Genomic DNA, 27,920 nt, shown 5'->3' with positions numbered 1-27,920 from the left:
AATGCTTATTTGATCCAATGTCTAAGCAAGGCTAACCAGACAAGACAATTGATTCAGGTGGCCTGCACTGAATTTCTTCAGTTTACCCCATTACCTCAACCAAAGAAGTACATTGTCCCCCAGAGGCTGCAGCCACTGGGTAAGCTCAACTCCCAGATGGAGGAACACCAGGGAATTTAAGGGCCTCCATACACAGTAAATGTATGGGGTGTATTTTGCTTGTGCACCAACACAGCAGGCAGAAGAGGGGAGCAAAAGTCTCCCCTCTCCCACCTGTGGGCAATGTACAAGTCCCCCCACCACAGCAAAGCAATGCCAACTGAAGGGGACACCCCTTGGGAAAGTCAGTCTTTGATATCAAGGGACCTCGGTAAGTCAAACAAGCTTCCTGTCCCTGACAATAGGAGAGAAAACTAGGATAATTCAGTTTATGCTTGACTTCTCTGAAGATATCAGGAGCATTTACATGTGACAATGTAATCAGCATTGAATTCTTAGATTTGATAAAGGACTTTCAGGAAAAAGAAATTCAATTAAGTCTAATCTTTACTTGAAGTTTCTCTATATCATTTATAGAAGACATTAGGGAGCAATTGTTATGGCTTATACAGTATATGATTCTACTTTCTAACAAACCTTCAAAATTCAACCTGAATTCTCAGTTAAGTACATTAAAAACCAATCCCCCAACATTGTGTAATGTGCTGGTAAAAACTGGAAGCATCTAGTTTCATGAAGTATGCATTATACACCCAAGAAATTCAGGCAAATATGGCAATATTCTGTATTATCTTCAAGAAACACTGATAATGTTAACTCAAATTATTATTTGCTTGTAACTTTATATTTAAAAATATACAATTACTGCAATTACAAAATCCATTACATTTTGCTATACTCACCATCCATATAAAGAAAATTATACATGTATATAAACACTGCCCAAAACAATTCAGTTACTGTATATGCACAGAATGAGAAACTAATGTTTTCGGTATACAGTACCTGTACGTGCTGTATTATGGAAAATCGTTTTTTTTTTATATGTAACAATATTACCTAGTTAATAAAATATACTTCTGCATTTAATAAATTCTGTATAACAAATGTGAAAATTTATTATAGGAAACTGCTTGGAGATAAGGATTTTGCACTGAAGTGATTTAATCTGTACAACATTTTAAGGCAAAGAGCACCAAAGTCAAGATCTCCATTCTATATCCACAACACCTGAGTTTAATCACATGGCCTGTCAGGAAATCATCTTCATTTGCATGTTCCTAACTATCCAGTTCTGGCATACTAAAATACTACACCAAATTATACTTTGTTTTCCTATATGATACAACACCACAGTGGAAATCTTATCTTATACGATGTAACACCACAAATAGCATTCATGTACTTTAAAGGATTAACACTTCATTATTAACTTATTTAAAATGATAAAGTAACCAAGGTAAGTATGTGGAACTATGTAAAAATGAAGCCAATGCACTTTTAAACCTTTATCATAGAGGGCTACTTATTTTTTTATGGAACAATAAAAATCTAAAACAAGCATTAGGGAGCTGAAAAAGACTGTAGATTTGTGTCAAATAAATCTTTATGAAGACTTAGAATTCTAGAATTCTTGCACTAGTTTTCTGCACCAGCAATCATACCTTACCTATCAAAGTACAGTATGTATTTTCCAAGAAACTAGTTATGTCTATTTTGTAACCTATGCCCTACCTTTCTCAGACTGTTCTGTCTTGCAATTCATGGCTCTCAGCCAAAAATGATTAGTTGGAAGCTCTTTCCTGTATCATAGATTTTGCACAGACTATAAACACATAATTGAAAAATTCTTTGTTTATCAGCAAATATGGACGGATATCTAACACTAAACACAAACATAAAATAATGGTGACATTATCCTAACTTTTTTTTTTTTAAAGATGCAAAAGATACTATCTCGAACATTACAGCTCTGTATAATCCAATAGATATTTACATTTGCATTTTTTATTAATTTCTCCAAATTATAGCTTGGCAGGAATCTTCCTGAAATTTTTTGCCTATTAAATATTTTCACCTTTTCATGTATAATAACTAATACTTCAAAAACAGTGCTTAAAATGTGTAAGAAATTATATACCAGTATCTAATCGGACTGTCAGATAGAGACACCACTCACTGTATGTAGTTAACAAAAATATATAAAAATGAAAGTTATGTTCCCTAGTATATATTCAGGTTAATAAGATAGAAAAGATAAAAGCCCAAAGGTATGAGACTCAGTACAGTATGCTGGAAAAAAGCCACTTCTTTTAATTTAACACTTTCGCCCGGGCATGACGCAGCATTGCGTCATCCGTTTACTGTCGGTAATGCCGGGGATGATGCAGCTTTGCGTCATCCACTTTAAATAATCGCCAAAAATCAGGTTTTTATCCGATTTTTTGGGGACTATTTTTAAAATGCGCGCCGATGTCTTCCCATTTTCTTTGTTGAGCCTCGTGGCCCTCAGGCGGCTTGGCACATGCCGTGGGTCCATTGTTTTCGCTTCACTGTTGTGACCAATGTCTCCTCCCCTCGCATCTCAAACGTGTGAACATTTCGGCTATTTTCCGTGGCTATATTTCTTACTGCGGCTTTAGAAACTATCTACGCTTACTCCACGATGAATAGTGATCATGAACAAGGCCCTTCCAGGAAGAAAATTGCGAAAGAAAGGCTTGAAAAGGGCAGGGAATTGGGAGTGTAGCTGGAAGGCATCCGAGCGCTCACTCGCGGCCAACGCGTGGCCCGAATTCAACTCGTCGGCGGTTGGAGCGTGACCAGGTTTTTTATTTTATATGCTAATGTTCCTCTAGAGAATTCTATTGCGAACCCATTGAGACCAAAATGAAAGACCTAGGACAAAAATTGAGGTGACTAGAGTGAAAATAGTGAAAACATTTTATCGCGTTTGCGCGTTCCTGGGTAACTCGTTCGCACTTTCTCTGTTTGCTGCGGGTAATTAGCCAGGCTTTTGGAGTTTATATGCATTTAGTGCTGTAGAGAATTCTATTGCGAACACAATGATACAAAATTTAATCTCGTAGGACGAGAATTAAGGTGACAAATGTTGAAGAGAGTACTGTATACACTTTTCAGAATTTACGCGCGCTCCCGTGACACCCTGGGACCCAAATCGCACAGTTGAGGGGTGGCGCGCGGGGTACGCCAAAGTGTTAAAACTAGTCATATAATAATCAAACAATAAATGAAATATTTTAATTTTGGACGCTCATCACTACAAGTATTTATAATCTTTCCAGTGTTCTGACATCAATTTCCGATCTACGTCGTTCATGTTGGTATCATGTTGTTCGCAATCTAAAGGTGCACATTTTAAAACTAGTCCCATAATAATCGAACAATAAATGGAATTTTTACAAATATTTTAATTTTTTGAGCTCATCACCCCAAAAGTATTCATAATCTTTCCAGGGGTTCTGACCTCAATTGTCATGCTACGTCGTTCATTATGGTATCAAATTGTGGGCAATCTAAAGGCACTCATTTTAAAAACAGTCCCAGAATGATCGGATACAAATTAGAATTTTAACAAATATCTTAATTTACGACGCAATAAGAGTGAATGGTGTACATCTGTGAGAATTTTTTTTGATTCGCTATGAGTGATCACCAGACGAAAGTGTTAAGGTCGTGTGGAGTAAGTAATTATCAAAAAAGGCACCAATCCAGGTAGACAATATTTTCATCATCAAAGTTGCAGAGTATCCAAACAGCGCTAAATATCACTAAGGATGCCAATTCAAGAACAAAAGTACATAAGGCAATACCAAAGTTATCAAATAGAGACAAATGACCACAAGGGACAGCAGGGAAGCAAGACACAAATGTTCTGAAAATCATGACATTCAAGGAGATGCACGACTAAGAGAGACAATGCAGTTAGGCCAATAAGGAGCATGGCAGAATTACATAAGTGCCCGTGAGTTAAACTTGTATAGCCACTATATAACCTTGCCAAAGCCATTTTCCACCACTGGTTACAGTGGTAGAAGGAAGGCTAATGGGACAGGCTACGTTTAAGAGCACACAGTTTGTTACCAGGAACACAAAACCAATGACCCTGCCAATGGGCACGGACTGATGAATGAATGACTGGGTAGAAATTGGAATAAAGAACACCTTTTCAGGAAATAGAATAAGTGCAGATAGCCTCCTTAGTGGCAGTATCTACACGCTCATTTAAGGAAATATCAATATGGCTGGGAATCCAGCAAAACTCAACCTGCTTAAATCTACTAGATATTAGAAACAGCCAATATTGGATTTCAACTACCACAGGATGTAGGATTAAATGACTTCAAAGCCATGAGAGCACAACTAGAGTCAACCACAATGACAAAGGTGTGCTGACAATGGAAAATTAATCGATGAAGGGCATATTAGATTGTATACAGTTCAGCCATGAAGATGCTAGCCTCCAGAGGTAGGCAGCACATTGGTTTGGTCTGAAAAGACAACAGAGTATCCAACACCGTCAGCAGACTTACACCAATCTGTGAAGAGGACAACAGTATGTGAGTGCAAAGAAAAATGTTATAGGAAAAGGCATTTCAGAACAATAGGCGGGATAGAAGCCCTCTACATGGGTCAAAGATTTGCAAACTTCACAAGTGGGACTCGCCAAAGCAATAAGGATGGAATGATACAAAGAAAGACATTGGTTACAAACCTAAAGGGAAGCTTGTAAGCAAGACATCCAAATAGAAAATGGAAGGGGAAAGGGAACAGGGGCCCATCAGATGGGCAACAGCCAAAGCCTGGCAAAAGCGAGAATGAGGATGTTGCAGAGACCTCACAAGATAGCAAAGGCAGTAACGATTTCGACGATCCTGGAATAACAAGACATCTGTTTCAACATAATAGCTCTGGATAGGGGATGAACAAAAGGCATCAGAGCTGAGGTGCAACCCAGCATGGTGCAGAGCATCAAGACAGCAGAGTATCGAAGGAGAAATAGACGAGTTGGCAGGGCAGCCATAATCCAGTTTAGACAGCCCAAGAGGAGTGCAAAGTGAGGAGGGTGCGTCTATCAGCACTGCAGGAAGTACGGGACAAGACTCGAACTAGAGTAAGGGCCTCAGAGCATTCGAGGGACCAAGACAAACAAGTGTCAAATCAACTCCAGAAGTTTAGCAGAATTCTTATAGAGAAGGGGACTACCATAGAACAACAATAGGGAATGAAGAACAACCTGCCTGTGAGTAAACATCATAACACGAGTCTTAAATGTAGAGAACTTGAAGCCATGATTGGTGGCCTAGGACAACTCAGTGTCAACCGTAAGTTGAAGCCAGCGTGTGAGGCCATTAGGTAACAGGAAACGCGCCTAGCCATTTCTGTCCCGCTTGGGATTCGAACCCAGAATTCTTACTTTTGAATTGAGAAATATGGCTTAAAGAAAGAAAACAGCAAAAGTTCAATATTTCTAACAGGAATATTCTGCTCTAAATTAGTCAATTGCAACTCAATATTTCTGAGGGGAGCCCCTTGTGGCTCCCTAGTAATTAGTTGTTTTAGAGAGCTACCAGGCTCACCCAGAAACTAGCATTTCATTACATTCAACGCTAGTTTTATGGATGTGTGAAGACATCCAGAAAAACTGCATTATTATTTATTATTACAGTTAAAGATATTATATCACTGAAATACATTTAACAAAATATAATTCATAATAATATATCAATAATACTTGAATACATTACAAACTCGAGTCAAGGTAATGCGAGATTCAAAACAGAAGTAAAAAAGTTAAATGATTCTATATAAAGCAGAAATTAGTTAACCCTGTCCTGTACAACATTCAATACCAATTCTCTGCACATGTATAAACAATCACAATTTCTAAATACTGTATTAATAAAATCTAAGATTCACCACTTTTGTTGTACAAAACTCCAAATAATAAAGCAATCAACCATAAAAAATACCAAGCCATCAAGTAAACACAAGCTCAAGAACCTCTTTGGTCAAAGAGTTACTTGACAGAATTGATCTTGTGCATGAAAGCAAGCAGTTGTGCTGGAATTTCACGCAATACCTCCTGTGCTAGAGCTACTTGGGTCAACTGCGATTTGTCCGACAGGAGCTTTCTTAATTCTGGAAAAAATATGTCGCAGTTAATATACATAACACAAATATACTTTCAGCTCATGAAAAACTAATTTCTTAGTATGTAATTCTGCTGTACTCACTCTCTTACGTAGTATTCTGGATGGTGTGTCAGGAGCTGCTGGTAAATACATTAGACTTCATACAGTATATAATACATAACAAATGGGTAAGGAAGTATATATATGTATATTATATGTATGTAGTACCTAATAGGCCAAGTTGCCCAAGAAACGAAATTTTCCCAAAATAATATTTTTTCAATTACTTTTCTTATGGAATGATACAGCTTTCCATTACATATGATTAATTTTTTTTTTTACTTTCATTCAAAATTTACATAGAAATTTGATCAAACCTAACCTATTCTAATGTAACATAACTAAGTCAGTAATTCATTCTACTAATATATTAGATTATTATCGTCAGAAAAGAACCAATCTGAAAATAACAAATCATTCAGCTTGTTAGGCAAATAGGATCTTGCATACTAGACCAAGGAATGCAGTTCTGGCTATTAGGCATGACATACATACACATATATAAGTACAGTATGTATACAGTGTGTGTGCGTACTGCATGTATGTATATTATATATACACACACATATATATATATATATATATATTATATATATATATATATATATATATATATATATATATATATATATATATATATATACACATACATACATACATACATACACACACACACACACATAACATATAAATTGTCAACCACGCTATCATGGAAATAAACCATTTCATTCACTTAAGGGGCAAAGAGACTAGAGCTGCCGACCCCACGGTGTGAAGCAGAAGCTCTTCCACCGAGTTACCAGAAAGAACCAATAGGAAAGAGTTCAGAGGCAGCAATCATCTGAATTCTTTCTTACTGGGGCGCCTCTGGTAGCTCAGTGGAAGAGTTTCCACCACACACTATGGGGTCGGCTGTTCTAGTCTCCTAGCATTCAAGTGAATAAAATGTGTATTATTGTGTGGTTGACAATTTATACGACATTGGCATGGATCACTAATTCCTACGTGCTTAAGAAGGAGGCGGGAAAAGTATAAAATTTCAGGTGGGTCAGTGGATTGCTGCCTCTGAAATCTTTCCTGAAATTAAATTTTTCGGAAATGAAATCATAAATCTTTAAACTGCCTGGGTCAGTCGGCTGCTCCATCTTCAGTTCTTGCTGATGGTAGCTAGTGCATAGATGTCATTTGTCACTTTGGCTCCTGTTTCCTGCCTTCAGCCAAGTGGTGGTACAGTATTGTGCCTTTTTGGCTTACGCATGTTTGTGCTGCAAGAGCCAGATTAGAATGCTTGGAGCTGGATGTACACAGGGTTTTCTTCTGTGTGTGTTCCCTAGTGCTGCCCTTGGTTACTAACCTTAAGCTTGGGTTACTAATCTTAAACTTTTCTAGGAGCTGAATTACTTTGATATTCTTACAAATGTTTCCGACTTTTTCATTGAAATCTAAAGCTACTGATACAAGCGGATCTCCTAGTCAGTTTCTCATGGGCACCTGTGCCAGATAGTAATACCTCTGTATTTTGACAGTAATCTGTTGTATTGAGAATTACAGTACAGTACTGTACTATTTTACCCCCTTATCAGAATTGGTAATTATAATTTTATCATTCTTTTTGAGATTCATAAGTGCTAAATTGTATCATTTAGGGACACTCATTATAGTAAAGCGTTAATTTATTGTAAGTAACATCATACCTTTAAGACAAAGGCAATCCTTATCATAACTAATGTTACTCATGAATCGATAAAAAACTACTATGTAATTCAACATATTCTTCCTCTTATTCTTCATTGCAAAATTTAAGTTCAATCCTAGTACAGTACAGTACCGTAGTTCAATTTCATGTTTAAGCAACAGTTTCAGACAGATTTAAAACATTATCTTTGTGAGAATTTTGATCAAATACTATTGTTAAGGCATCTATCCGGTTTGTTACCAAATTTGTCTTTATGTTCCCAACCAATGTGGTTAGCACCATTTGGCACAAAAAAGCATATATTATTCAAAAGTTACACCATCAGGACAATCCGTTTTTAAATTGCCAGTTGCCTGGGATATATACAGTATGGAAAGAGCATTAACACTTGCTTTAATTAGAAATTCATTAAGAAACATGTAAAAATCTTTGTGGAACCCAAAATAACTCATGGTCATGCTGTCAAATGTAAACATGCAGCCAAAGGATTAAACCAAGCAGTGCTGTTACTGTAAATAAAGACAGAAATGATTTTGCAAGAAAATCTGTAAACCAATGTAATGCATAGTGTCACTGATATTTCAGCAAAATTAAGGGTACTGCATTATAATTAGACCTTCAACCATTATAAAATTTATACCACTTAACAATATATTACAAAGCTCTGAATTCTATTTCACCAGATAATAAACATATGAATAAGCATCACAAATTATTCTGCCAAATGCTACAGGTAAACAGAAATTAGTATTGTCATGCATAGAAGTATCAGTTGTGACCAAAAGTTAAAACTGGCACACAAATTTTATCAGACATTCTAATTAAAGACATCACCTACTGTTTCTCTAGCCACTCTTAGCATGCATTAAGGGACAAATATAATTCCAATGAGAAAATAACATTCACAGCTCAGCATTTAATGCTGTCAATGAAACACTTGCTCCAAACTAGACAAGGCCCAATATATTAACTGGGCCTTGAAAGGTGGAAGGGCGAGGAGGGTACCCATGTATTGTCATCCAAGAAACCAGCTGTTGTGGAATTTCTGCCAGGACATCTTTGGCTAGTCTAGCCTGGCTGTACTGATGGTTGGATCCATTCTTACCAAAGTGCCGCCTCAGCTCTTCAATGACATAGAAAGAAAAAGGAAGAACAAGCAGCTGCTGAGTTTTGTAGGATTAATAATAAGTAATGGAGAAAATAAAATAAATAAAAAATGTAAGAAAAAGTTTAAAATCTGCTACAAAATGCCAAAATAGAAAAAGTTTTTTTTTCCAACTGATAGTCCTAAACTATTCAGTAAATTTAATGGGATAAAATAATCAAGCACCGAATGTAATGTAATGGCCTTTTCTGGAGGGGCCCTTGGTAGCTCCCAAAGCTAATCTAAAGGGCCAGCAAATAATTAAAGGATATGCACCAGGTCTTTGAAACTCCCACATGCCTACTAGAAGCCATGACCAGAATCTGGCTTTCTCTATAGGGTGAAGGGGGCTCGGAAATCAGATCAACTCTGCAAGAAAGCATAAAAGCAACTAAACAAGCAACTGATTGAAGGAAATTGGGTAACTGAAGGTAATAAGGTAATTGATCATTTCCACAATGTAAACATCATCAACAATAATGTGCCTGATTATATTATAATATATTATAATATATTATAATATATATATATATATATATATATATATATTATAATATATTATAATATATTATAATATATATATATATATATATATATATATATATATATATATATATATATATATATATATATATATATATATATATATATATGTCGTACCTAGTAGCCAGAATTCACTTTTCCGCCTACAATGCAAGGCCCGATTTGCCTAATAAGCCAAGTTTTCATGAATTAATATATTTTCTCTAATTTTTTTCTTATGAAATGATAAAGCAACCCATTTCATTATGTAAGAGGTCAATTTTTTTTTATTCGAGTTAAAATTAACGTAGATATATGACTGAACCTAACCAACCCTACCTAACCTAACCTAACCTATCTCTATAGGTTAGGTTAGGTTAGGTAGCCGAAAAAGTTAGGTTAGGTTAGGTTAGGTAGGTTAGGTAGTCGAAAAGCAATTAATTCATGAAAACTTGGCTTATTAGGCAAATCGGGCCTTGCATAGTAGGCTCAGAAGTGAGTTCTGGCTACTAGGTACGACATATATATATATATATATATATATATATATATATATATATATATATACACACACACACACACACATATATATACATACACATACATACATATATACACACCTAACTACTGTAATAAATAATTCATGTTGTTTATCTAATAATATTAATTCAAATAAATCAATTTGAAAATAATGAAAATCAACCGGCATGTTAGGCAAATCGGGCCTTGCATACTTGGCCAAGTATAGTGCATTCTGGCTATTAGGTACAACATATATATATATATATATATACTGTGTGTGTGTATGTGTAATTGGAGGCTCCCTGCATTAATGCCAACAGGGAGTGTATTATTTGGCAATCATAGTAACCATTATTTTCTGACCATTACTATGTACAACATGCTCCAACAAAACATTTACTGAATCATTAATAGAGGCCATCTGCTAATCATTACAATGATTTTTGCTGCTAAAAATCCCTCGGCAATTGGCAGGAATTAAGCACGCATGCTGCGATTATTGAAAAGCTGTGGTGGAAGAATTGGGAGTGGGAAGAACCCATTCCTCTCCCCACCCCTCCAAAAAATGACCAGTTTCATATCAGCCATTCCGGTTATATCAGATATGCAGATATTGTATATTAAAACAGAGATTGCCAGAGTTAATTTTACCAGAACTTTAATTGAATCAAACTTACCAACAAATTGCACAATATCACGCTCAGCATATTTTCCTTCAGCACTGAGACGGTTTTCATCGCCATCTAACTGCTCCATGGCAGAGAAATCTTCTTGGCCAACTCCAACGATGATCACTGACATTGGCAAACTAGATGCATGAACCAAAGCCTTCCGGGTATCAGGCAAATCTAGAATTAAAAATAAAAAATGCAAATCTTGATAGCTGGAGGCCAATACACACATCTGATATTTAAATTCTTTATTAACAAAGAGTGTTCTTTATTAATTACTGTATTGGGAAAAGCATTTAATGAACAATAATTTTCGCAAATCCCACGGAATACACAGTACTTCATGTCTGAATCTAAAAATGGATATAAAGAAGACATATAACATGTGAATACTCAGTCTGTGTGTGGAGTTACTTAATTACCAAGGAACTTGGAGAAGCAGCTTGCAGTTCCTGTGACAAAGAGGTAGCATACTTTACCAGTGTCTCACAAGTAATTTCGTCTGGGTCAAGCCCAGGTCAGGAAGGATTGACAGGACATAGTTCCTCAACTGTTCACCTAGCAGTAATTGGAAGACCTGGTTAACCGATTGTTGGGTTGTGCTCGAGGAAAATGTAGGAGGGTAAGGCCAAAGCCAAAGATGAGGTGTAGGAAGAAAAAGCTCTAAGACTGCTAACAGAAGCCAAAAGTTGTCTACTCCTATATCCACTTTGATGTAAAAAATCATCACTTCAGGGAATCCCAAGGGGCTCCCCTAGAAAAAACATTATGAATGACTCCCTGTGCAGTGGAAAATGACAACACATTTGCATAAAGAAAATGATGAATTTTTACCAGAGATGATTCCATCAGTGATGATCAGGAGGACAAAGTAGTTGTTGCCATCTTGGTGAGCATGTGCAAACTTAGCCACATGGTTGATCACTGGGGCAAAGTTAGTTGGACCAAAAAGACCCACTGCAAAAATATACAAAGTACATCTTGTAAAAGCAAATATTAATACAATAAACTGAGACTTAGAATTATCCAAATGATATATTTAATTATCTTTTTTTTTTTTTTTTAAATTTAAATACATAAATCATAGCATTTACTACTGTATATGTAACCAAATTATTTGTTGAATAAACTTTTAAATTTTTTTATAACTAAAGAGATTTTCTAATATCCACATTATAATAAAAGAAGAAAAAACTAATACCAGTTTGAATGGAATGGTGGTAAGCATTGAGAATGCCCTCTACACCCTGGCAGTATGGGTTGTCTGGACTACCATTAAGGAAGAACTCGTGGCTCACTTTCCAATCTGGTGGCACTCGACCACCAAAGCCAAGTGCTGGGAACAACTTATCTGCAACATATAAATAACTAATATTTTTCATTCTATTTGCTTTACTTTAATTGTAATTTCAAATGCATTAAAATACTTAGGAATTTTAATTTTTAAACAGGTCCTCCTGGCCCACAAGTTACTTTGTTGAAATACTATTTTATTAACACAAACACACAAAAATATAAATAATAATAAAACAAAATTAATAAAAATTAGTTTTAGTTTAAATTTTATTTTAAATTCATATATTGTTGTTTAATATTTCAAATTATCCATTATTAATTTCTGTATAGAGTACTGTACTACAATAACAGAGAAACTATAGTTTATGACTCCTGATGATTCTTTGTTTGATTCAATAATCAAATTTATATAATGTATAGTACATGTGATAATGTAAACCTGTAGATTAGGTAGTATTGATAAAGCCCCTAAATATGCTAAATGTTTTGGGAACATAGCTAAGAAAAAAAGAGAAGATAATAATGAATTACAGTAGTGGTAATGTAATTTTAATTTTTGGTTTAATTTTACATAGTATATTAACAAGATATTATAGTGTACAAAACTATTCTTAATACTACTATGGTGGATAAACAAAAAATTTATTTTGCAGAGTGGGAGACGGTTGGAAAAGGTTAAATGAGGTGGTGGTGGAGACCAAAACCGTCAGTGGTTTCAAAGCGTTATACGACAAAGAGTACTGGAAGATAAGATATCATGAACGTAGCTCTCATCTTGTAACTGCACTTGGGCAATTATTACTTAAAACAGAGTCTGGGAATGTATTCAGGTGCAGAATCAGGAGTTGATTTAACTTTTTCTAAAATTAACAAATAGAAACTTATCTTTTTCTTACCGGTGTCATAATCCTGGATAATCTGTCCCACTGCTTTAATTGCCAATGAATACTGATTGTCCACTCCAGGCTGACGATAATGGAGTGAATTGGGGGTACGGGGATCACCATTTGAGGCTGTAAAGTCCACCGCAACTGTAAAATTAATCTGTGTCCCACCACGAATATAATCAAGGAAAGTTGGCTGAACGTGACAGGAGATAGATTGTAGGGTAATCTTTCCCGAGTCTTTATAGCTTGCTTTCTTGGCTTTCTTCTTAGGATTGATAAGATGATAAACATTAGTTGTCCCTGGACCTTCTAGGAGTCTGAAATTAAACATTATTATTAATTTACTTGTGAAAAGTAGTTTAAAAAACAATAATACAGGAGACACCAAAAAATGTAATGTATTTGGAGCTTGTGAACTACTGTGTACATTGTCAAGAAAGCAGATGAAGATCATAATTTATTTTAACTTTAAAAGGATGGTACAGGCATCCCTTTATGTGTTAGGTATAGTAATTACCTAAGTGTAGTTATAGAATGGAAGTTATGCTCGTGGTGTCCCATCTTCCCAGCACATTGTCATATAACACTTTGAAACTACTGATGGTTTTGGCCTCCACCACCTTCTTACCTTTCTTGTTCCAACCATCTACCACTGTTTGCAAAAGTGAATTTTCTTAGGTTCATTTTCTTATATTTCTCTGGCAGTTTTGTTTAGTTAGCTTATATCTAAGACCTCTTGTTCTTGAAGTTCCAGGTCTTAGGAATTCTCCCTTACGTGGATACTTCATTGTGAAGCATAATCATAAACTTGAGAGTTTAGAGGTTTGCAACTGGATTTATACCAGAACTGAAAGACCTCAGCTATGAAGGCAGCAAAGAGAACTTTGCTTCACAACCTAAGAGGAGAGAAGAAACAGAAGAGATACAAAAATTTGTACTCGAACTACATACAAGATTGAGGGGAATAGATAAGGTGGATAAGGGAAGCCTATTTAAATGGATCACTGGAAAAGATCATCAGGGCAAATGGGGAAACTTTTGATAAGCTGCCAGCTTCATGTCCTCATTGAGGCCACTAGTGTGGCCCTTGGGTAAATTCAGGTTAATTAAAAAAAGGTAGGACAAGGGGACACCAATGGAAGTTAGATTTGCAATCGAGTCGAAGAGATGTAAGGAGGTTCTCGTTCCCTATATGGGTGGTAGGCAAGTGGAATGCATTGAAGAAGAGGTTGTTGAAACCAATTCCATTCACAGTTTTATAAAGAAATATGATGAAAATGTTAATGTTGAGAGAGGTAATTAGAATGCTAAGTATAAATGGCCAACAGGCAGACCATAAAGATCTAGATCTCACTTCCCTGAAGTTACTGATAGATAAACACATGTGTGATCATCCATAATATTGTTTACTAAATACTTTTTACTACAGTTGCCCACCTAATACCAGTATGACCTTTCCCTTTCTCTGTTTTGCACAGAACAATGACTATAGGAAAAGTGTGCATCACTAACAGGTATTAATACACAGAAATCACATTAACGTAATATATATACTGTAGGTGAGAAAATCCACTAGAGCTGTGAGGTGGCATAAACTTACGAGTATGCAACTGGCAATGCCTCAGGTTGTAGGTTCATGCCATCTCATAGCTCTAGTGGATTTTCTCACAGGTATTAATGGTAGAGAAATGTCTAATGTTTTAATAGTTAAGGTTCATACCTTTGAAGATTGGTGTAGCATTCCCCAATCAGATCATGAGTTCCATCAGAATCCCAGTCATAACATTCAATCTTGATACTACGATTATGATCTCCTGAACAGAGAATCCTAGCAGGAATGACTATGGGCTTCCATGCTGGGTTTACAGTTTTCTTTATGACCTCTGTCTTGTGTACAGGAAGATAAGCACTATTATCATTGCAGCGATAAAAGATTAAGAAAGGATCACTTTTTCCCAAAAAGTCCTTTTTGTCTAGATCTGAGCCATACAAATTCATAGTGACAATTTCCTTCGATGTGGACATTTCATTTCCCTGCACCAGAAGGAGTCCACCACCAGAGATAGCCTTGCTCATCTGTTGATATAAGTATGACATCAAAACTCACGAATGACCCTACTTTGTATACAGTACATACTTATCTATAATTTAGAAATTAGAGAAGATAGCAAACCCCATAATGTGGGTTAACTTATAGGCAAACATGCACTAAGCATGGGGTAAAAAGGGATGCTTTGGGTACTGATAATCTGATATCTGGCAGGCAAAAACTTTGGTATTAAGGCATCTGTACGACTATCATCCAAGTATGAATAGTATTAACATCCTATACAAGTCTGTTAATAAAACTGTTAGATAAATTTTGATTACTAGGCTTAATAAAAAAAATAGGCTTTAAATATTTATGAGAAGTTCTTTAATGAGAAGGTAAGTCTGTTTTTTTCTTAACTCTCATCCTGTGTCATTAAATTACAAAATACCAAAATACATTCTGAATTTCTTGGGAAATGATAAAAATGAAAAATCTAAAGTAATAAAAAACTAGCGTTGAATGTAATGAAACACCATTTTCTGGGCGAGACCCGGAGGCTCCCCGGAGCTATACCGAGCTGATGTGTATATATTAGACCATGGCAACAGTCAATCGAGGGAGTTCTAAGCCTACCGGGGGACCAGAGCCAGAACCTGGCCCCCTCAAGAGAGGCACGAGGAGCAATGGTCTTATGACACTCCCGTGTAATTGGAAGCAGTCTTTGTCTGCCATACCAGGTCAGGCACCCAGAAAGGTAGGAATTTCAAAACAAACTCCTGCTGGTCAAAAACTGCAAACCAAAAGCCGAAGTAGCAAGCAAAACTCCCCAATCAAAAACAAGGAAACAAATTACGTCACCACAACTGCCGCGCATCCGTCTGCTCAAACCCCCCCCCCCTCCCTGGGAGGGGGTCCCAAACCTCTACGCCAGCAACTCTCCCCAGTTCAGAGGCCGAGTATCAAAAACACGAAAAACCGCCAATCGGAGGGAGGGAGGGAGGGAGGGATGCCGGGGAGCCTCCGGGTCTCACCCAGAACATGGCGTTTCATTACATTCAATGCTGGTGTCTCGTGAATCCCCTGCATAGCAGTGGAACTGCCTTTTCCCTTCACCTTCAATGCCTCTGCACTGGAAGTATACATCTACACCAGCCCAGATGAGTCATTAGTCCTGCCACCTCTCCATACCCCCCAGGGCCTGGCACGGCCTGGTACAACTCAGAGGCAAGCTGGGTGCCTCTGCTAACCGGTAGTTTGCCCCCACAAACAAGCAGTTAGCCGCCTTCAACTGACAGTGGTGCAGCTCAACACAAAGGCACCGCCAGCCACAACGAGCAGTTTGCTAGTTGACCAGATGTCCACCTCGCGTTGACACTGGATGAGTCATCACCGCAGGATTACGTAAAGGGCGCTGCCTCCCTGGAGAGCCAGTCTCTCCCTTAGTGCTCTAGAATCACCTTCGTGTCTCTCACCAGTCGTCCGCCTTCAGCTAACGTCGTGTGATTGATGCCATGGTGGTATTATAGCTGTCTTCAGTACACCAGTATATCTTTATGCTTTTCTTCATTGCGTATACTGTACAGTAGTTTATTTTTACATTTAAGATCCTACTAACTTGTTCACTTTTGTATTACATGATAGCCAAGTATTTTCAGGGGCATTTATGTTCATTAATATTTCAGTAAATTGTTTCATTATTTATTTGACGATTTTTATTTGTTTCCACCTGCAACTTACACACTGCAGGGCCAATAGCAGCATTTTTTTTCATTATGTGCGGGAGAGCCATACCATCTTGGTTCAGTATAGCTGCGATACCACAACCCGTCACACTGGTTTTCTATGGAGAGCCCCTTCAACTCCCAGGAGCTACCTAACCAAAGATAAGAAGAAAAAGGGTCTCACCTGGGAGGTGGTCGTCACTCGCTCCTCAACTCAAAGTCGAAACAACTGGCAGCAATCTGCGACCCAAGGCAATACACGCCTGAGAAGGACTAGGAATATTAACAAGGTAACATGCAGCCAGGACCCTATTCGACCTCCAAAAGTCACATGCCTGAAGAAAGGCCAGGACATATTACCAAAACAGCAGCCGAACTCCGAACTTAACAACAGCATGGGCACGGGGATAGACCGCAGGCTGGCTGGACCGAATAATCCTATGGACAACCTGCGAGACAAGCACCCTCGAATTAGGGTTAAGGACCTGCCCGAAACGCTACGCGTACTAGTGGCTTTACAAGAATGTAAACTCTTGTAAGAAGGGAAACTGGGTCAACCCAAAGTGTATCCTCTGCCACAGAGGTCGTGGTGCGCAAATAACGGTGAAGAGCCACAAACCATGATGCACAGCCTGGCCGAACCAATCAAGCATCAACAACCCAAGGACCCCCTTTGGAAAGCAGCAGACTCATTCTTCCTCAGAAAAGAAGTAATTATACTTAGGTAATTACTAGAGACCACTGAGGAGTGCTCTGCCACCAAATGTCAGGATCCTACATGTCAGCAATGTAGCTAAGCTTTCCTTGCCTTATATTTCATTAAAGTTCTAGACTGCACAGAAAATGATAGAACAAAATGAGGGGGAAATTTTGAGCAATACAATAGTCTATTCAGAAAAGAGCTTTTCATCTACACTCAAAGAGCTTCTTTATGATCTGAGCAACTTGTTTGTTCTCTTAAGCAAATGTGGCAGCCACTTAAATTATCCCTAAGCTATTCCACATTAAAAATAAATTATATTTCAATCACTTAAAAGGTCCTAATAATCCCCATAATTACAAAGTGATTCCTGCACTCATACTCACTAACCATTAACAACATCTGTAACAAATCCCCAAGTGATTTCAACGAATCATTTACGACTGGCTAAAGTAACCAGTAAACTTCCCATCAGACCATATTATGATTAGCCTGTCAAATAAGGAAGCTAACTGGGTTCAACACAAGGTCAGATGACCGCAGATATAATATGATCGAAGATACAGCACTATCAGCCCAGTTCCACCTCCCACACCAGATGCTACAAGCCTTACTATGAAGTAAAGACCCCCTCTGAGTGTCTGAGAACCACTGGTGGAAGTTAAGAAGCTGAGCAAACAGAAGCTGAACTGACCTGGCCCCTCAATGTATTAGAAGCTGAACTGATCTGAAAAGTCAACTGAAGAAGGGAAGAGAGCAAACTTGGCACAAGTGTTCATAACAACTGCTTCACTTCCTCTTCACAGAACAGCAGAGGATCAACTGCTTTGCTGCCTTAGTCCAGAAGGGGTTGCCAAAGATAGAATCTGAGGGTGAAAAGACTTCTGTACCCAACAGGTGAAATGATGGAGACAGCATGTGACTGTCGAGAGCTGAAAGTTCCACGTCACATTGGAAAACTGCACACAGCAGTGTCAAACACAGAAGCAGGCATACCCATGAATAGGTTTTGAGGATGCCTTGTCAGAGACTGGACCGAGGGGATGTTGATCCTCAAAATCATCAACATGTAGGTAGGGCAAACTGGTGCCTAATCGTCAATGCATAAGCTGGAAGGCCAAGTGAAAAAACCAGCATTGAATGTAATGAAACGCCATTTTCTGGGTGAGTCCCGGAGGCTCCCCGGAGCTATCCCAGGCTGATATGCTAATGTCAGACTTTGGCATCAGTCATGTGTATGGAGTTCTTAGGCCTACCGGGGACCACGGCCAGAACCGGGCCCCCTCACAGAGGCAAGGGGAGCAATGGCCTATAGAAGCCCCCGTGTGGTTGGAAGCATTCTATGTCTGCCATCGACCGGAACAGGCACCCAGAAAGGTAAGCGCCTCAAAACAAACCCCTATTCTGGTTAAAATTGCTACCAAAAGCCGAACTAGTGGATAGAACTCCCTAACCGAAAACAAGCAAACTAGTGTGACGTCACACACCACCGCACTGCTGTCTGTGCAGCTCCCCCCCCCCCACCCAGGGAGGGGGAAGGGGGAGCCCCAGAACCCCCACGCCGGCTACCCACACCTCAGTTCTTGAGGCTGATGCTATAGGCGATGGTCGTGTGCTCTGGCTCCGGTGTCGCTACTGCACTGTGCTTTGCGTGTGGTGTTGGTTTTGTGGGTGCGAGAGCCGTCCTGGTCTTTGGACAGAGTGCTCGCTTTCCTTTCGTCTCCTCGTTTCGTTGTGGCCCCTTCGGTCCAGGATTGTTTTTCCAAGGCACTTTCTTGTTGGCTTTGGCCTCTGTATAGTGAGGCTTGTCTTAACTGTCCTAGAAACACATCTCTCTAAATATCTTTCTATATGCCTTCCCACAATGTGAAAATCTGAGCCAAAAAATCTAATTTATATAGTCATTTAAATCATTAATGGTTATTTTTGGACAAAGCATGAAAAAAATACATTGTAAATATATCACTCACTATTAATAATACTGTACTGTACATTGCTTAGTGATACAACTGCACTTGCAAAACAAGGTACTGGTAAAAATACTGTTATTTATCATACCTGTGATCCTTGGGAACCCATGATCTCTCCCAGAGAGCATTCAACAGAGCCCAGACTGTCTTGATCATCTGGATTCGTGCTCTTGCTGTCCCAGTCATATACAGAAAATTTAAGGATCTGAAAATACGTACATAAGAAGATACACTGAAACACTTACAATGCCAGCAATGTAGCTCACGTGCTGCTATCTACACAAATACATTCTGCAAACATAATTTTAGCATATAATCAGTCTTTATAATAAAGAAGTGTTTTCTCTTGTTATTCATGACAATCAGTTAGCTATGATATTGGTACACTAATCTTTTATTAGCAAAGCATTTGTTGAAAAATCTTCAACAATGTTAATTCAATTGTGAAACAAGCTAAATATATGTCATTTGGCAAAACTGAATGAAATGAAACTACTGTAATAACATTGGAAATATTTGGAACTGGTGGATTATTATGTGCCATAACTCAAGAGAAATCTTGCCAGATGTCTGACATCCACCAAAAAGGATACTATAATGGATACAGTACCATAATGGAATAAAAGGAAACCATAGTGAATACAAATAAAGAAAAAATACTTAAAAGAGGAAATAGCCCCAATTATATACAGTATATAAGTATATACAGTATATAATAACTGTCCAAGTTTATTATACAACACAATTGCTGTATATATTTTGGAAAACAGCATAACAGATATTTTCCAGTACAAACAATGTGGGAGGGTTGCCACTTACATTGAGTGGGCCACACACTAGAAGGTGAAGGGACGACGACAGTTTCGGTCCGTCCTGGACCATTCTCAAGTCGATTGTCTATACTTTAGCCACGTTATTGTGACTCATCGCTTGCCACTTACTTTTGAATTTCTTAAGGTTATGAGTACTATTCAACTTTTTTTGAGTGTCTAAAAAGCCCATGAATAATACAAATTGGGATCTTGGCAATAATAGGGAAACATCTTTATTAGTATTTTTTTTTTTTTTTTTGCTTTGATGTGGCTTATTTTGTTACACTCATGTTTTCTGGCATTTTTCTTCTTTACTTTGGGTTGTTCTCAGATCCCCAAACTCCTTGACCTCAGAGTCAATTTCTGGTTCTGACTCTCAGAAGGAAAAGGTGGGTCTCAGAGGTCTAGAGCATCTCCTTAAAATTTGGCTGAACCAGCACTTAGCTCTGGGAGCTACTAAGGGGAACATCCCAGAAATTTATCTTAAATGTGTATAGTTTCTCTTATGCACGGTTGTCAAGAAATAGACAAAGAACCATGTGAGGTGTCAGGAGAACAGAAATGGAAAGCAAATGCCATGGAGAGAGATGGCATGATAAACTCAGTAAAATCCAAAATTGAGGAGATTTTACCAAGATTGTTTTGGCATGCTGAGTAATGGTGGTAGACTAGTTAAGAGGGTATTAAAGTGAATTTAAGAGTAGGAAGTGAAAAGGAATACCAGGAAGTAGGTGGGCAGACACAATGAGTGTGAAGAAGCAAGGAGTAAGTTTTGGACAACAAATGGTGTATGGTAAAGGAACAAGACTGGGTGGAAGTAATTTGTAAGAAGTGAATAAATATACTGTACAGTATTTGTATATAATGCATAGAAGCATTGTACCCCTATTCTTACTCTTAAGCGGTAGGGTGCTACAATGGCTGACTGTTGCAGTATGGTAGTCATTGTTTATCCATGATGCCATATTGTGCATGATATAATGTATAAATGAGGATTTTTTAATGTTTTGATTATTTAATACTGTATCTAGAAACTTCTCGTACTATTCAGTATTACTTGTACTATTTTTCTCCGGGCTGATGCTTTCCCACTCATCAAAAGTGAAAGAGAAACTGAAACTGAAAAATAATAATGTATTTGTGTGAACAATATCTAAATTAGCTTACAAATTTTGGAAGGAAACTTTAGGAGTTACCTGTCGTTCCTCAAATCGATAATCCACTTCAATTGCACGAACCCATTGTGGGTTCAGGGAATCCTTAATCATCTCTGTGCGCCCAACCTCATAAAAACTATCTTGTCCAGTTTCCTTCATATAGAGAATACATAAGGGATCACTCTTGCTCAGGACATCACGATTTTTTAAATTCCTGAGAAAATATTTATAGTTGAAGTATTTATCTTACATGAGAAAATACTGAAATGTTATACAAGAGGTGTTTTACTTAGACAATATAATTTGTATACAGTACAGTATTTCTAAAAACAAAGAATTTCAGAAATTAATTTCAAAACACTGAAAGTAACTAATCCATTGTCAATTTAAAGTCTAATTCTTATTAATACAAAAGTAAAACATACAGTATTACAGAATATAATATTCATTGAAACTGATGTACTGTACATACAAGCTCTAAGGATTCACAAATACAGTACATAAAACACAAGCTATAACAAAACAGTTTAGAAAACTGTAGGCCTGATTAACCTAATCAATGTTTAATCAGTGACTCCAATTAGACTCCTGGTATTCCTTTTTACAGTTTTAGAACTTATCTAAACTAGGCCTTCACTCTCTAAAGGATCTACCCAAAACACTATGCATGTTAGTGGCTTTGCTAGAATGTAAAAATGCCAATACAGTACTGTATTATGTAATCTCACAAACTGTACTTTCTTGAACAATTTAACCATGTTAGCTTACTTCTTGCTTACTACTTGTTTAATATTAAGCATTTACCCCATTAAAAAAAAAAAATTGTTACACCCAAAACATTTACATATTAGAGGCTTTATTTAATATGCAATTTCTCTACCTAATCACTGTAACATGTTCTTTTGTATATTTTATTCATAAAATTATTATCAACCTACTTGGCCTCAATAGTCAGCTCCACCTTTGACATAGGCACCATCTGAGGTGGGCCAGGTGGCAGTCCCACAGGTGATGCACTTCCTGCCTGCATTCTTCTCCTGCAAAATAAACAAAATATCTGTGTTGCAAATCATAATCCATTTTTAATTTACATCTTTCTCACTATGTGCAACCTGTAGTCTTTTTGGTTTAGTGCAGTACAGTACAAGGTTGCTGCACTTCAACCACTAAAGAAAGTTATGTTCAAATTGGATATAAAAGTATAATTAATATCTTCATGGACAAGCCAATGATATGTATTGAAGGAGGAGATATTTACCTATAAAGTAATACCAAAATGTATGTAGATGCAAAACTTACCAAGATACCAAACAAAATGTGTACTGCACGTGGCCAATGTTACAGAGCATGACAAAACCTTGGCCACCCTAATGCTAATGTTTGGCTAGCTACATAGTAAATCTGTAAAGAAGTTTCCTAAGTGTGAACATTTATTGTATTATCTATATTATACCCAATTATTCAATGCTATTGCACAACATACCTATAACAAACTGGAAACCCACAGGCCCAAAATCTGCACAGCCAACCACCACCAGAGCTACCATCCAGAGATAACACCATCATTGGTGTCCAAGAAAAGTGTAAGTACTTCATTTATAATGATGTGCTGCCCGAAATCTCGAAGTATCTAAAATTTGCTTACTGTAAGTAATTCATGCAAATGATTGTAAAGCTGCCACCCAGTTGGGTGGGTGTAGAGCACATGACTGTTAAGCTGCTGCCCAGTTGGGTGGGTGTGGAGCACATGACTGTTAAGCTGCCACCCAGTTGGGTGGGCGTGGAGCACATGACTGTTAAGCTGCCGCCCAGTTGGGTGGGTGTGGAGCACATGACTGTAAAGCTGCTGCCCAGTTGGGTGGGTGTAGAGCACATGACTGTTAAGCTGCCGCCCAGTTGGGTGGGTGTAGAGCAAGACTAGTAATTGGACGACTCACCATAGATGTAAAGTGCCTAGTATAGTGACTTGTGAGCCTCTTGTTGAATCACTTGTGATACAAAGATTATTGATGTGTGTATTTGTGTGTGGGTGATTGAATATGTATGTGAATGTATATGTATGTATATGTATATATGCAATTGACGATCACGAAACAATAATCATTTGTATGCGGAAAATTCCATATTTCATTTCTCTGGATTTACCGCATATGTATATATATGTACATGTATGTATGATTATGTGTACATGTATATATAACATTAATAAGAAGAAATGAAGATGAAGATGAAGAAATGATAAAAAGAATGGCAATAGTGGATAGTAGTAACACACTTAAGAATTATTCAATAATAAATACAAATTCGTCCTTCACTTATGGTAAAGGAAAGTCTACTTGGAAGGATTCAATTTACATGAGATTACGATTAGGATATAAATATATCTGGCAATACGGTGTTGATGTCAGTGAAAAAGATAAGGAGTGTAAATTATGTAGTATGCCGTACGCCCACACCTTAGAACATTATGTATTAGAGTGTCACCTTATTGAAAAATATAGAAATAAGGAAATAAATAGTGTACCACATCAAATTGTTTGGATGTGTGATAATGGTATAATAGACAGTATACTTAGGAGCTACAAGAATTTTGCCCCAAGAATGTAACAATTATATGCTGTACTTGCTGTATGCAATGTTAAATGGGATTCTTGTACTGTTATATGTCTATTTGTACTCACTGAATTTGTGCGCCCCTTGAGGTAGAAATAGCCTAAGCTACTCTATCCCTTTGAGATGTATTTATTGCTTATCTCAATAAACATACTTGAACTTGAACCAGAGCCACCAGCTAACAAAAAGCATTGGCCATACACCATGTGCATTGGCTTGAATCGTGAGAATTGCGAGCATTAAGATCCAATTTATTGTGCAAGTATATATTAATAGTGTTTTCAATTGATCTGGATACACTATTTTGGTGGATGACTACCAATGCTTAGGATGGAAGGGAAGGGAAGTATCAGGAGAAACCATCAAGCCATTACAACTAAATAGCACTATATGCACTTGGAAGGGATCAGGACAAGGATTTGGAATGAGACGGGGGGGGTGGAGGGGGGGGAAGAGCTTAGGATGGAATGACATCAGCCATTGATAAAATAGTTTTTTGTCCATAATGCATCTTTTAGGTGTGTATTCTTGCATCATTCTACAGCTTCCAGAAAACTAAAGAAAACAAACTAAAATATAACACCTGATACTAGATAAAAAATATTTTTACTGTACTGTACTTTCAATATTCAGAAGTACAGTCATTGAAAGCAAAACATTTTAAATTAATGTACTGTCTAAGCTCACTTATCTGAACGATATGGGAAGGCTTCCCTGCCGGACAAGCCAGACATTCAGATGAGTATTATAGCATTCTGGACCTTGTGCTAACATCAGAAGAGGGCATGATCGATCAAATTCAAGTAGGAAAAAAGCTCACCCCATTATGGTGGGGATAGCTTTACTAGGAAAATGAGGAAGTGGATTAAAATTAGATCTCAAAAAATTGTTGAATGAAAGTAGTCCCATTAGTCATGCTCCTTGGGGTATGGAAAAGGTTATGATGGCTAGCATCCAGATGAACACCTTGATTAATAACAACTGCTACCAGAATAGCAGGATTACAGAAAGGCCATGACCATATTTCCATAGAAGGCAATACCACAGGTACATTGCCAGTCGGGAATACAGGTGACATGGTCAGGCAGTCAAGAAGAATAAGGGGACTGGACCCAGGATAGCAGCCTCATTAGACGTTGAGATGTAAGTCTTGTCCTAATCACACACCCAGACCTTGATGAAGCACTCAGGAGAGGGCAAAAGACTAGGTGTAAATTCCTTAAATTTCACAAATACACAAGTGTGGGTTTTTATCCTATACTGTACAGTATTTCCATATTGTATTTGACTTGTATGAATCCCAGATTTACAAACATGTAACGTCACAATTTCAAAATTATGATACAGTAACACAAATGACACCATCTTTCATTCTCCCCTTGCAGGCCATCTCCAAGCGTAATCCACAACAATGAAAACTAACCTCATCATTATTGTAGCACAATGTAGCCTAGCCTTTACTGTATGTAATGTTGTGCATCTGCTTTTGAACAGCTTCAGCACACTACTAAGATCACAGAACTTCCTATCACAATATCTATGATGGATCCCATTACGCAGTCATATCACATCAGCTATAAGACAAGTGCCTGATAAGGGTGTGACAAACACTGATTACCATGGTGCTGGAAGATAAGGACACAAATTATACACTTCAATAAATATTGATTTAATTTAATAATCCATCTAATATTCTCTCTGAATTAAACACACTTTTTTATTTTTATTTATATATATATACACACGAGTTCTTACATTCTTGTACAGCCATTAGCACACGTAGCATTTCGGCCAACTCTTTAATCCTATGTTCCCAGAATATCGACCCAGCCAAATCATCTAACAACCAGAGACCCATTTTACTGTTGAGTAAACAGAGGCTACAGTTAAGGATTGACCCCCAGTAAATCCTCCCCGCCAGGATACGAACCCTAGACAAAGAGCTCGCAAAATGCCAGGCAAGTGTCTTAACCACTACTCCACGGGGACTGCCAGACATTACATCCTCCAATCTGTTCAGTATTTTCAAGGTTTCCAATATCAGCCCTGTTGTTAATGGTTTGTAGTATTAATTATGAGGCCCTTAACTGTTTCTGGCATGAGAGTTGATTTACTTTTAGGACAATTTTTTGTTTACTCTTTATTGAACTTATTGATTGTTTAATTGTCAATTATTTTCAAAACTTTTAATAATTCCATTATGCTCCCATATTCCCCTGTTCTTCAAGTATTCCCTAATAACACCTACTTATTTTCTCCTACAGGACTTTTCATGTTATGCCCTTCCTAAGGATTGTATATCATTTGCAAAATATCTTGAACAATTTTTATGTTAGCCTGCTTCTTTTTAGTATTAGGTCTATGACAAGGGTCTACCTCATCAAATTGTTAATTTACCAGAATTTACCTGAGGGCCACTAACACTCTAATGGCCTTGATAAGGACAGTTAAGTTAATCAACCTCACTCTTTTATTTAAGATAATCCCGAAACACGAACTGCATATTTTTGGCTTTACGTAATGTGCTTGTTTTACCTATGTACCTTCCTCTGTTCATGAACCTTATGTATGTACATTTGCATAAATAAAATTATTATTATTATTATTAAATTGGTATATAGGCCTAACATATATACTTGTGCAGACTGCCTGTCCCAGACAAAGATAATTAAATTAATTATATGTCATTTAGAAAGTATGTAGTTATATGTAACAACATTCCATGCTAGTTATATGTAACTAGCTCACCACAAATTCATATATAAACTGCAAATAATTAATTCATTGTAAATGTAAACTACTTAGGTTCAAGATTGTTGTACTAGTTTTTAGACCCCTTATGTGACACTGAAAACCTTTCTGCAACTCACCCACAAGATGGGAATGGGGCCCATAATAATCTAATTAACCTAACAAACTCTTGTTCATTGTGTTATGCTTCTCTTGGGATCACAGCTACGAGAGTCTGATAAAACAGTGAATTAATGTATAATTACTGTTGTTGGAGACATTAAGACTGAACTTAGGTTTACTTTAGTCCCCTTGGCTGCTACCAGTACTGAACCCCCAACGATTACTAAACACCTGGTGAAAGGAAATGCGCCAAAACGTGGTTTATAAAGATTAGTTATTTGCCTAGGTAAATGAATTTTGGGGTTCAGTTTCTGAGCCCATAGTATACCTGAGTAACATTTTCCACTGTCACTCACAGTATGGGTATGGGCTGCATAATTTTATTTGAATTAAACTAACAAACTTTTTTTTTTTAGATTTTGAGATATATACAAGAGTTGTTACATTCTTGTACAGCCACTAGTACGCGTAGCGTTTCGGGCAAGTCCTTAATCCTATGGTCCCTGGAATACGATCCCCTGCCGCGAAGAATCGTTGTTACAACCAAGTACACATTTTACTGTTGCGTTAAACAGAGGCTACAGTTAAGGAATTGCACCCAGTAAATCCTCCCCGGCCAGGATACGAACCCATGACATAGCGCTCGCGGAACGCCAGGCGAGTGTCTTACCACTACACCACGGAGACTTAGATGTTTACTGTATCATTTCCAGTATGGGTCAGGACAAGGGCAGATGAAGGTTGTGCTACCATTAACATATTCTTATCCAGCTGGTAACCTCAATATTAAATTATGTTGAACTGAGAAAGTAATATAAATTATGTATTTAAATAATAAGCAAGTTATCTGGTTTTGAAAGCTGCCACGCCCACGTAAAAATGTTCATGAAACCCAAAATACAACCCTATAACACATTGCCACGCTATGCAATTCTTCGGTTTTAACAAAAATAACATTACTTAAAACAATGAATTATAATAAAAAGAGTAACGTACGCGAATCAAGTTAATATAGATGAAACAGTTGGAGTCAGTAGGTATCACCTTCCCTCACCTCCCCTGTAAACACACTGCACCAGTGTGGCCAACCTCGCCTCTTCTCTCCTCAG

At 37.4% G+C, this 27,920-nt stretch overlaps 1 protein-coding gene across 5 annotated transcripts; it reads right to left on the bottom strand.

Annotated features, from left to right (window-relative positions):
• Positions 1-533: 533 nt before the first annotated feature.
• Positions 534-27,920, bottom strand: LOC123745254 (copine-8). 5 transcript variants are annotated; one of them, XM_045725588.2, is made up of 11 exons: positions 27,808-27,920; positions 22,284-22,382; positions 21,385-21,559; positions 19,465-19,581; positions 14,674-15,029; positions 12,963-13,270; positions 11,972-12,121; positions 11,605-11,727; positions 10,777-10,947; positions 8,917-9,034; positions 534-6,162 (listed from the first exon to the last, which is right to left on the bottom strand). In XM_045725588.2, the coding sequence occupies exons 2-11, from the start codon at positions 22,373-22,375 to the stop codon at positions 6,093-6,095; spliced, it is 1,680 nt and encodes a 559-aa protein (XP_045581544.1). In that variant the 5' UTR covers positions 22,376-22,382; positions 27,808-27,920; the 3' UTR covers positions 534-6,092. The 5 variants fall into 5 exon arrangements, with proteins under 5 accessions (XP_045581544.1, XP_045581542.1, XP_069156734.1 ...); XM_045725586.2 differs by lacking the exon at positions 27,808-27,920 and adding an exon at positions 25,382-25,533; XM_045725587.2 differs by lacking the exon at positions 27,808-27,920 and adding an exon at positions 25,382-25,533 and having other exon boundaries at positions 6,023-6,162; positions 8,853-9,034.

This window comes from Procambarus clarkii, chromosome 44 (genome assembly GCF_040958095.1).
Source record: "Procambarus clarkii isolate CNS0578487 chromosome 44, FALCON_Pclarkii_2.0, whole genome shotgun sequence".
NCBI lineage: Eukaryota > Metazoa > Arthropoda > Malacostraca > Decapoda > Cambaridae > Procambarus > Procambarus clarkii.
The sequence above is the reverse complement of the archived record's forward strand: the minus strand, read 5'-3'. Positions and strand labels throughout refer to the sequence as shown.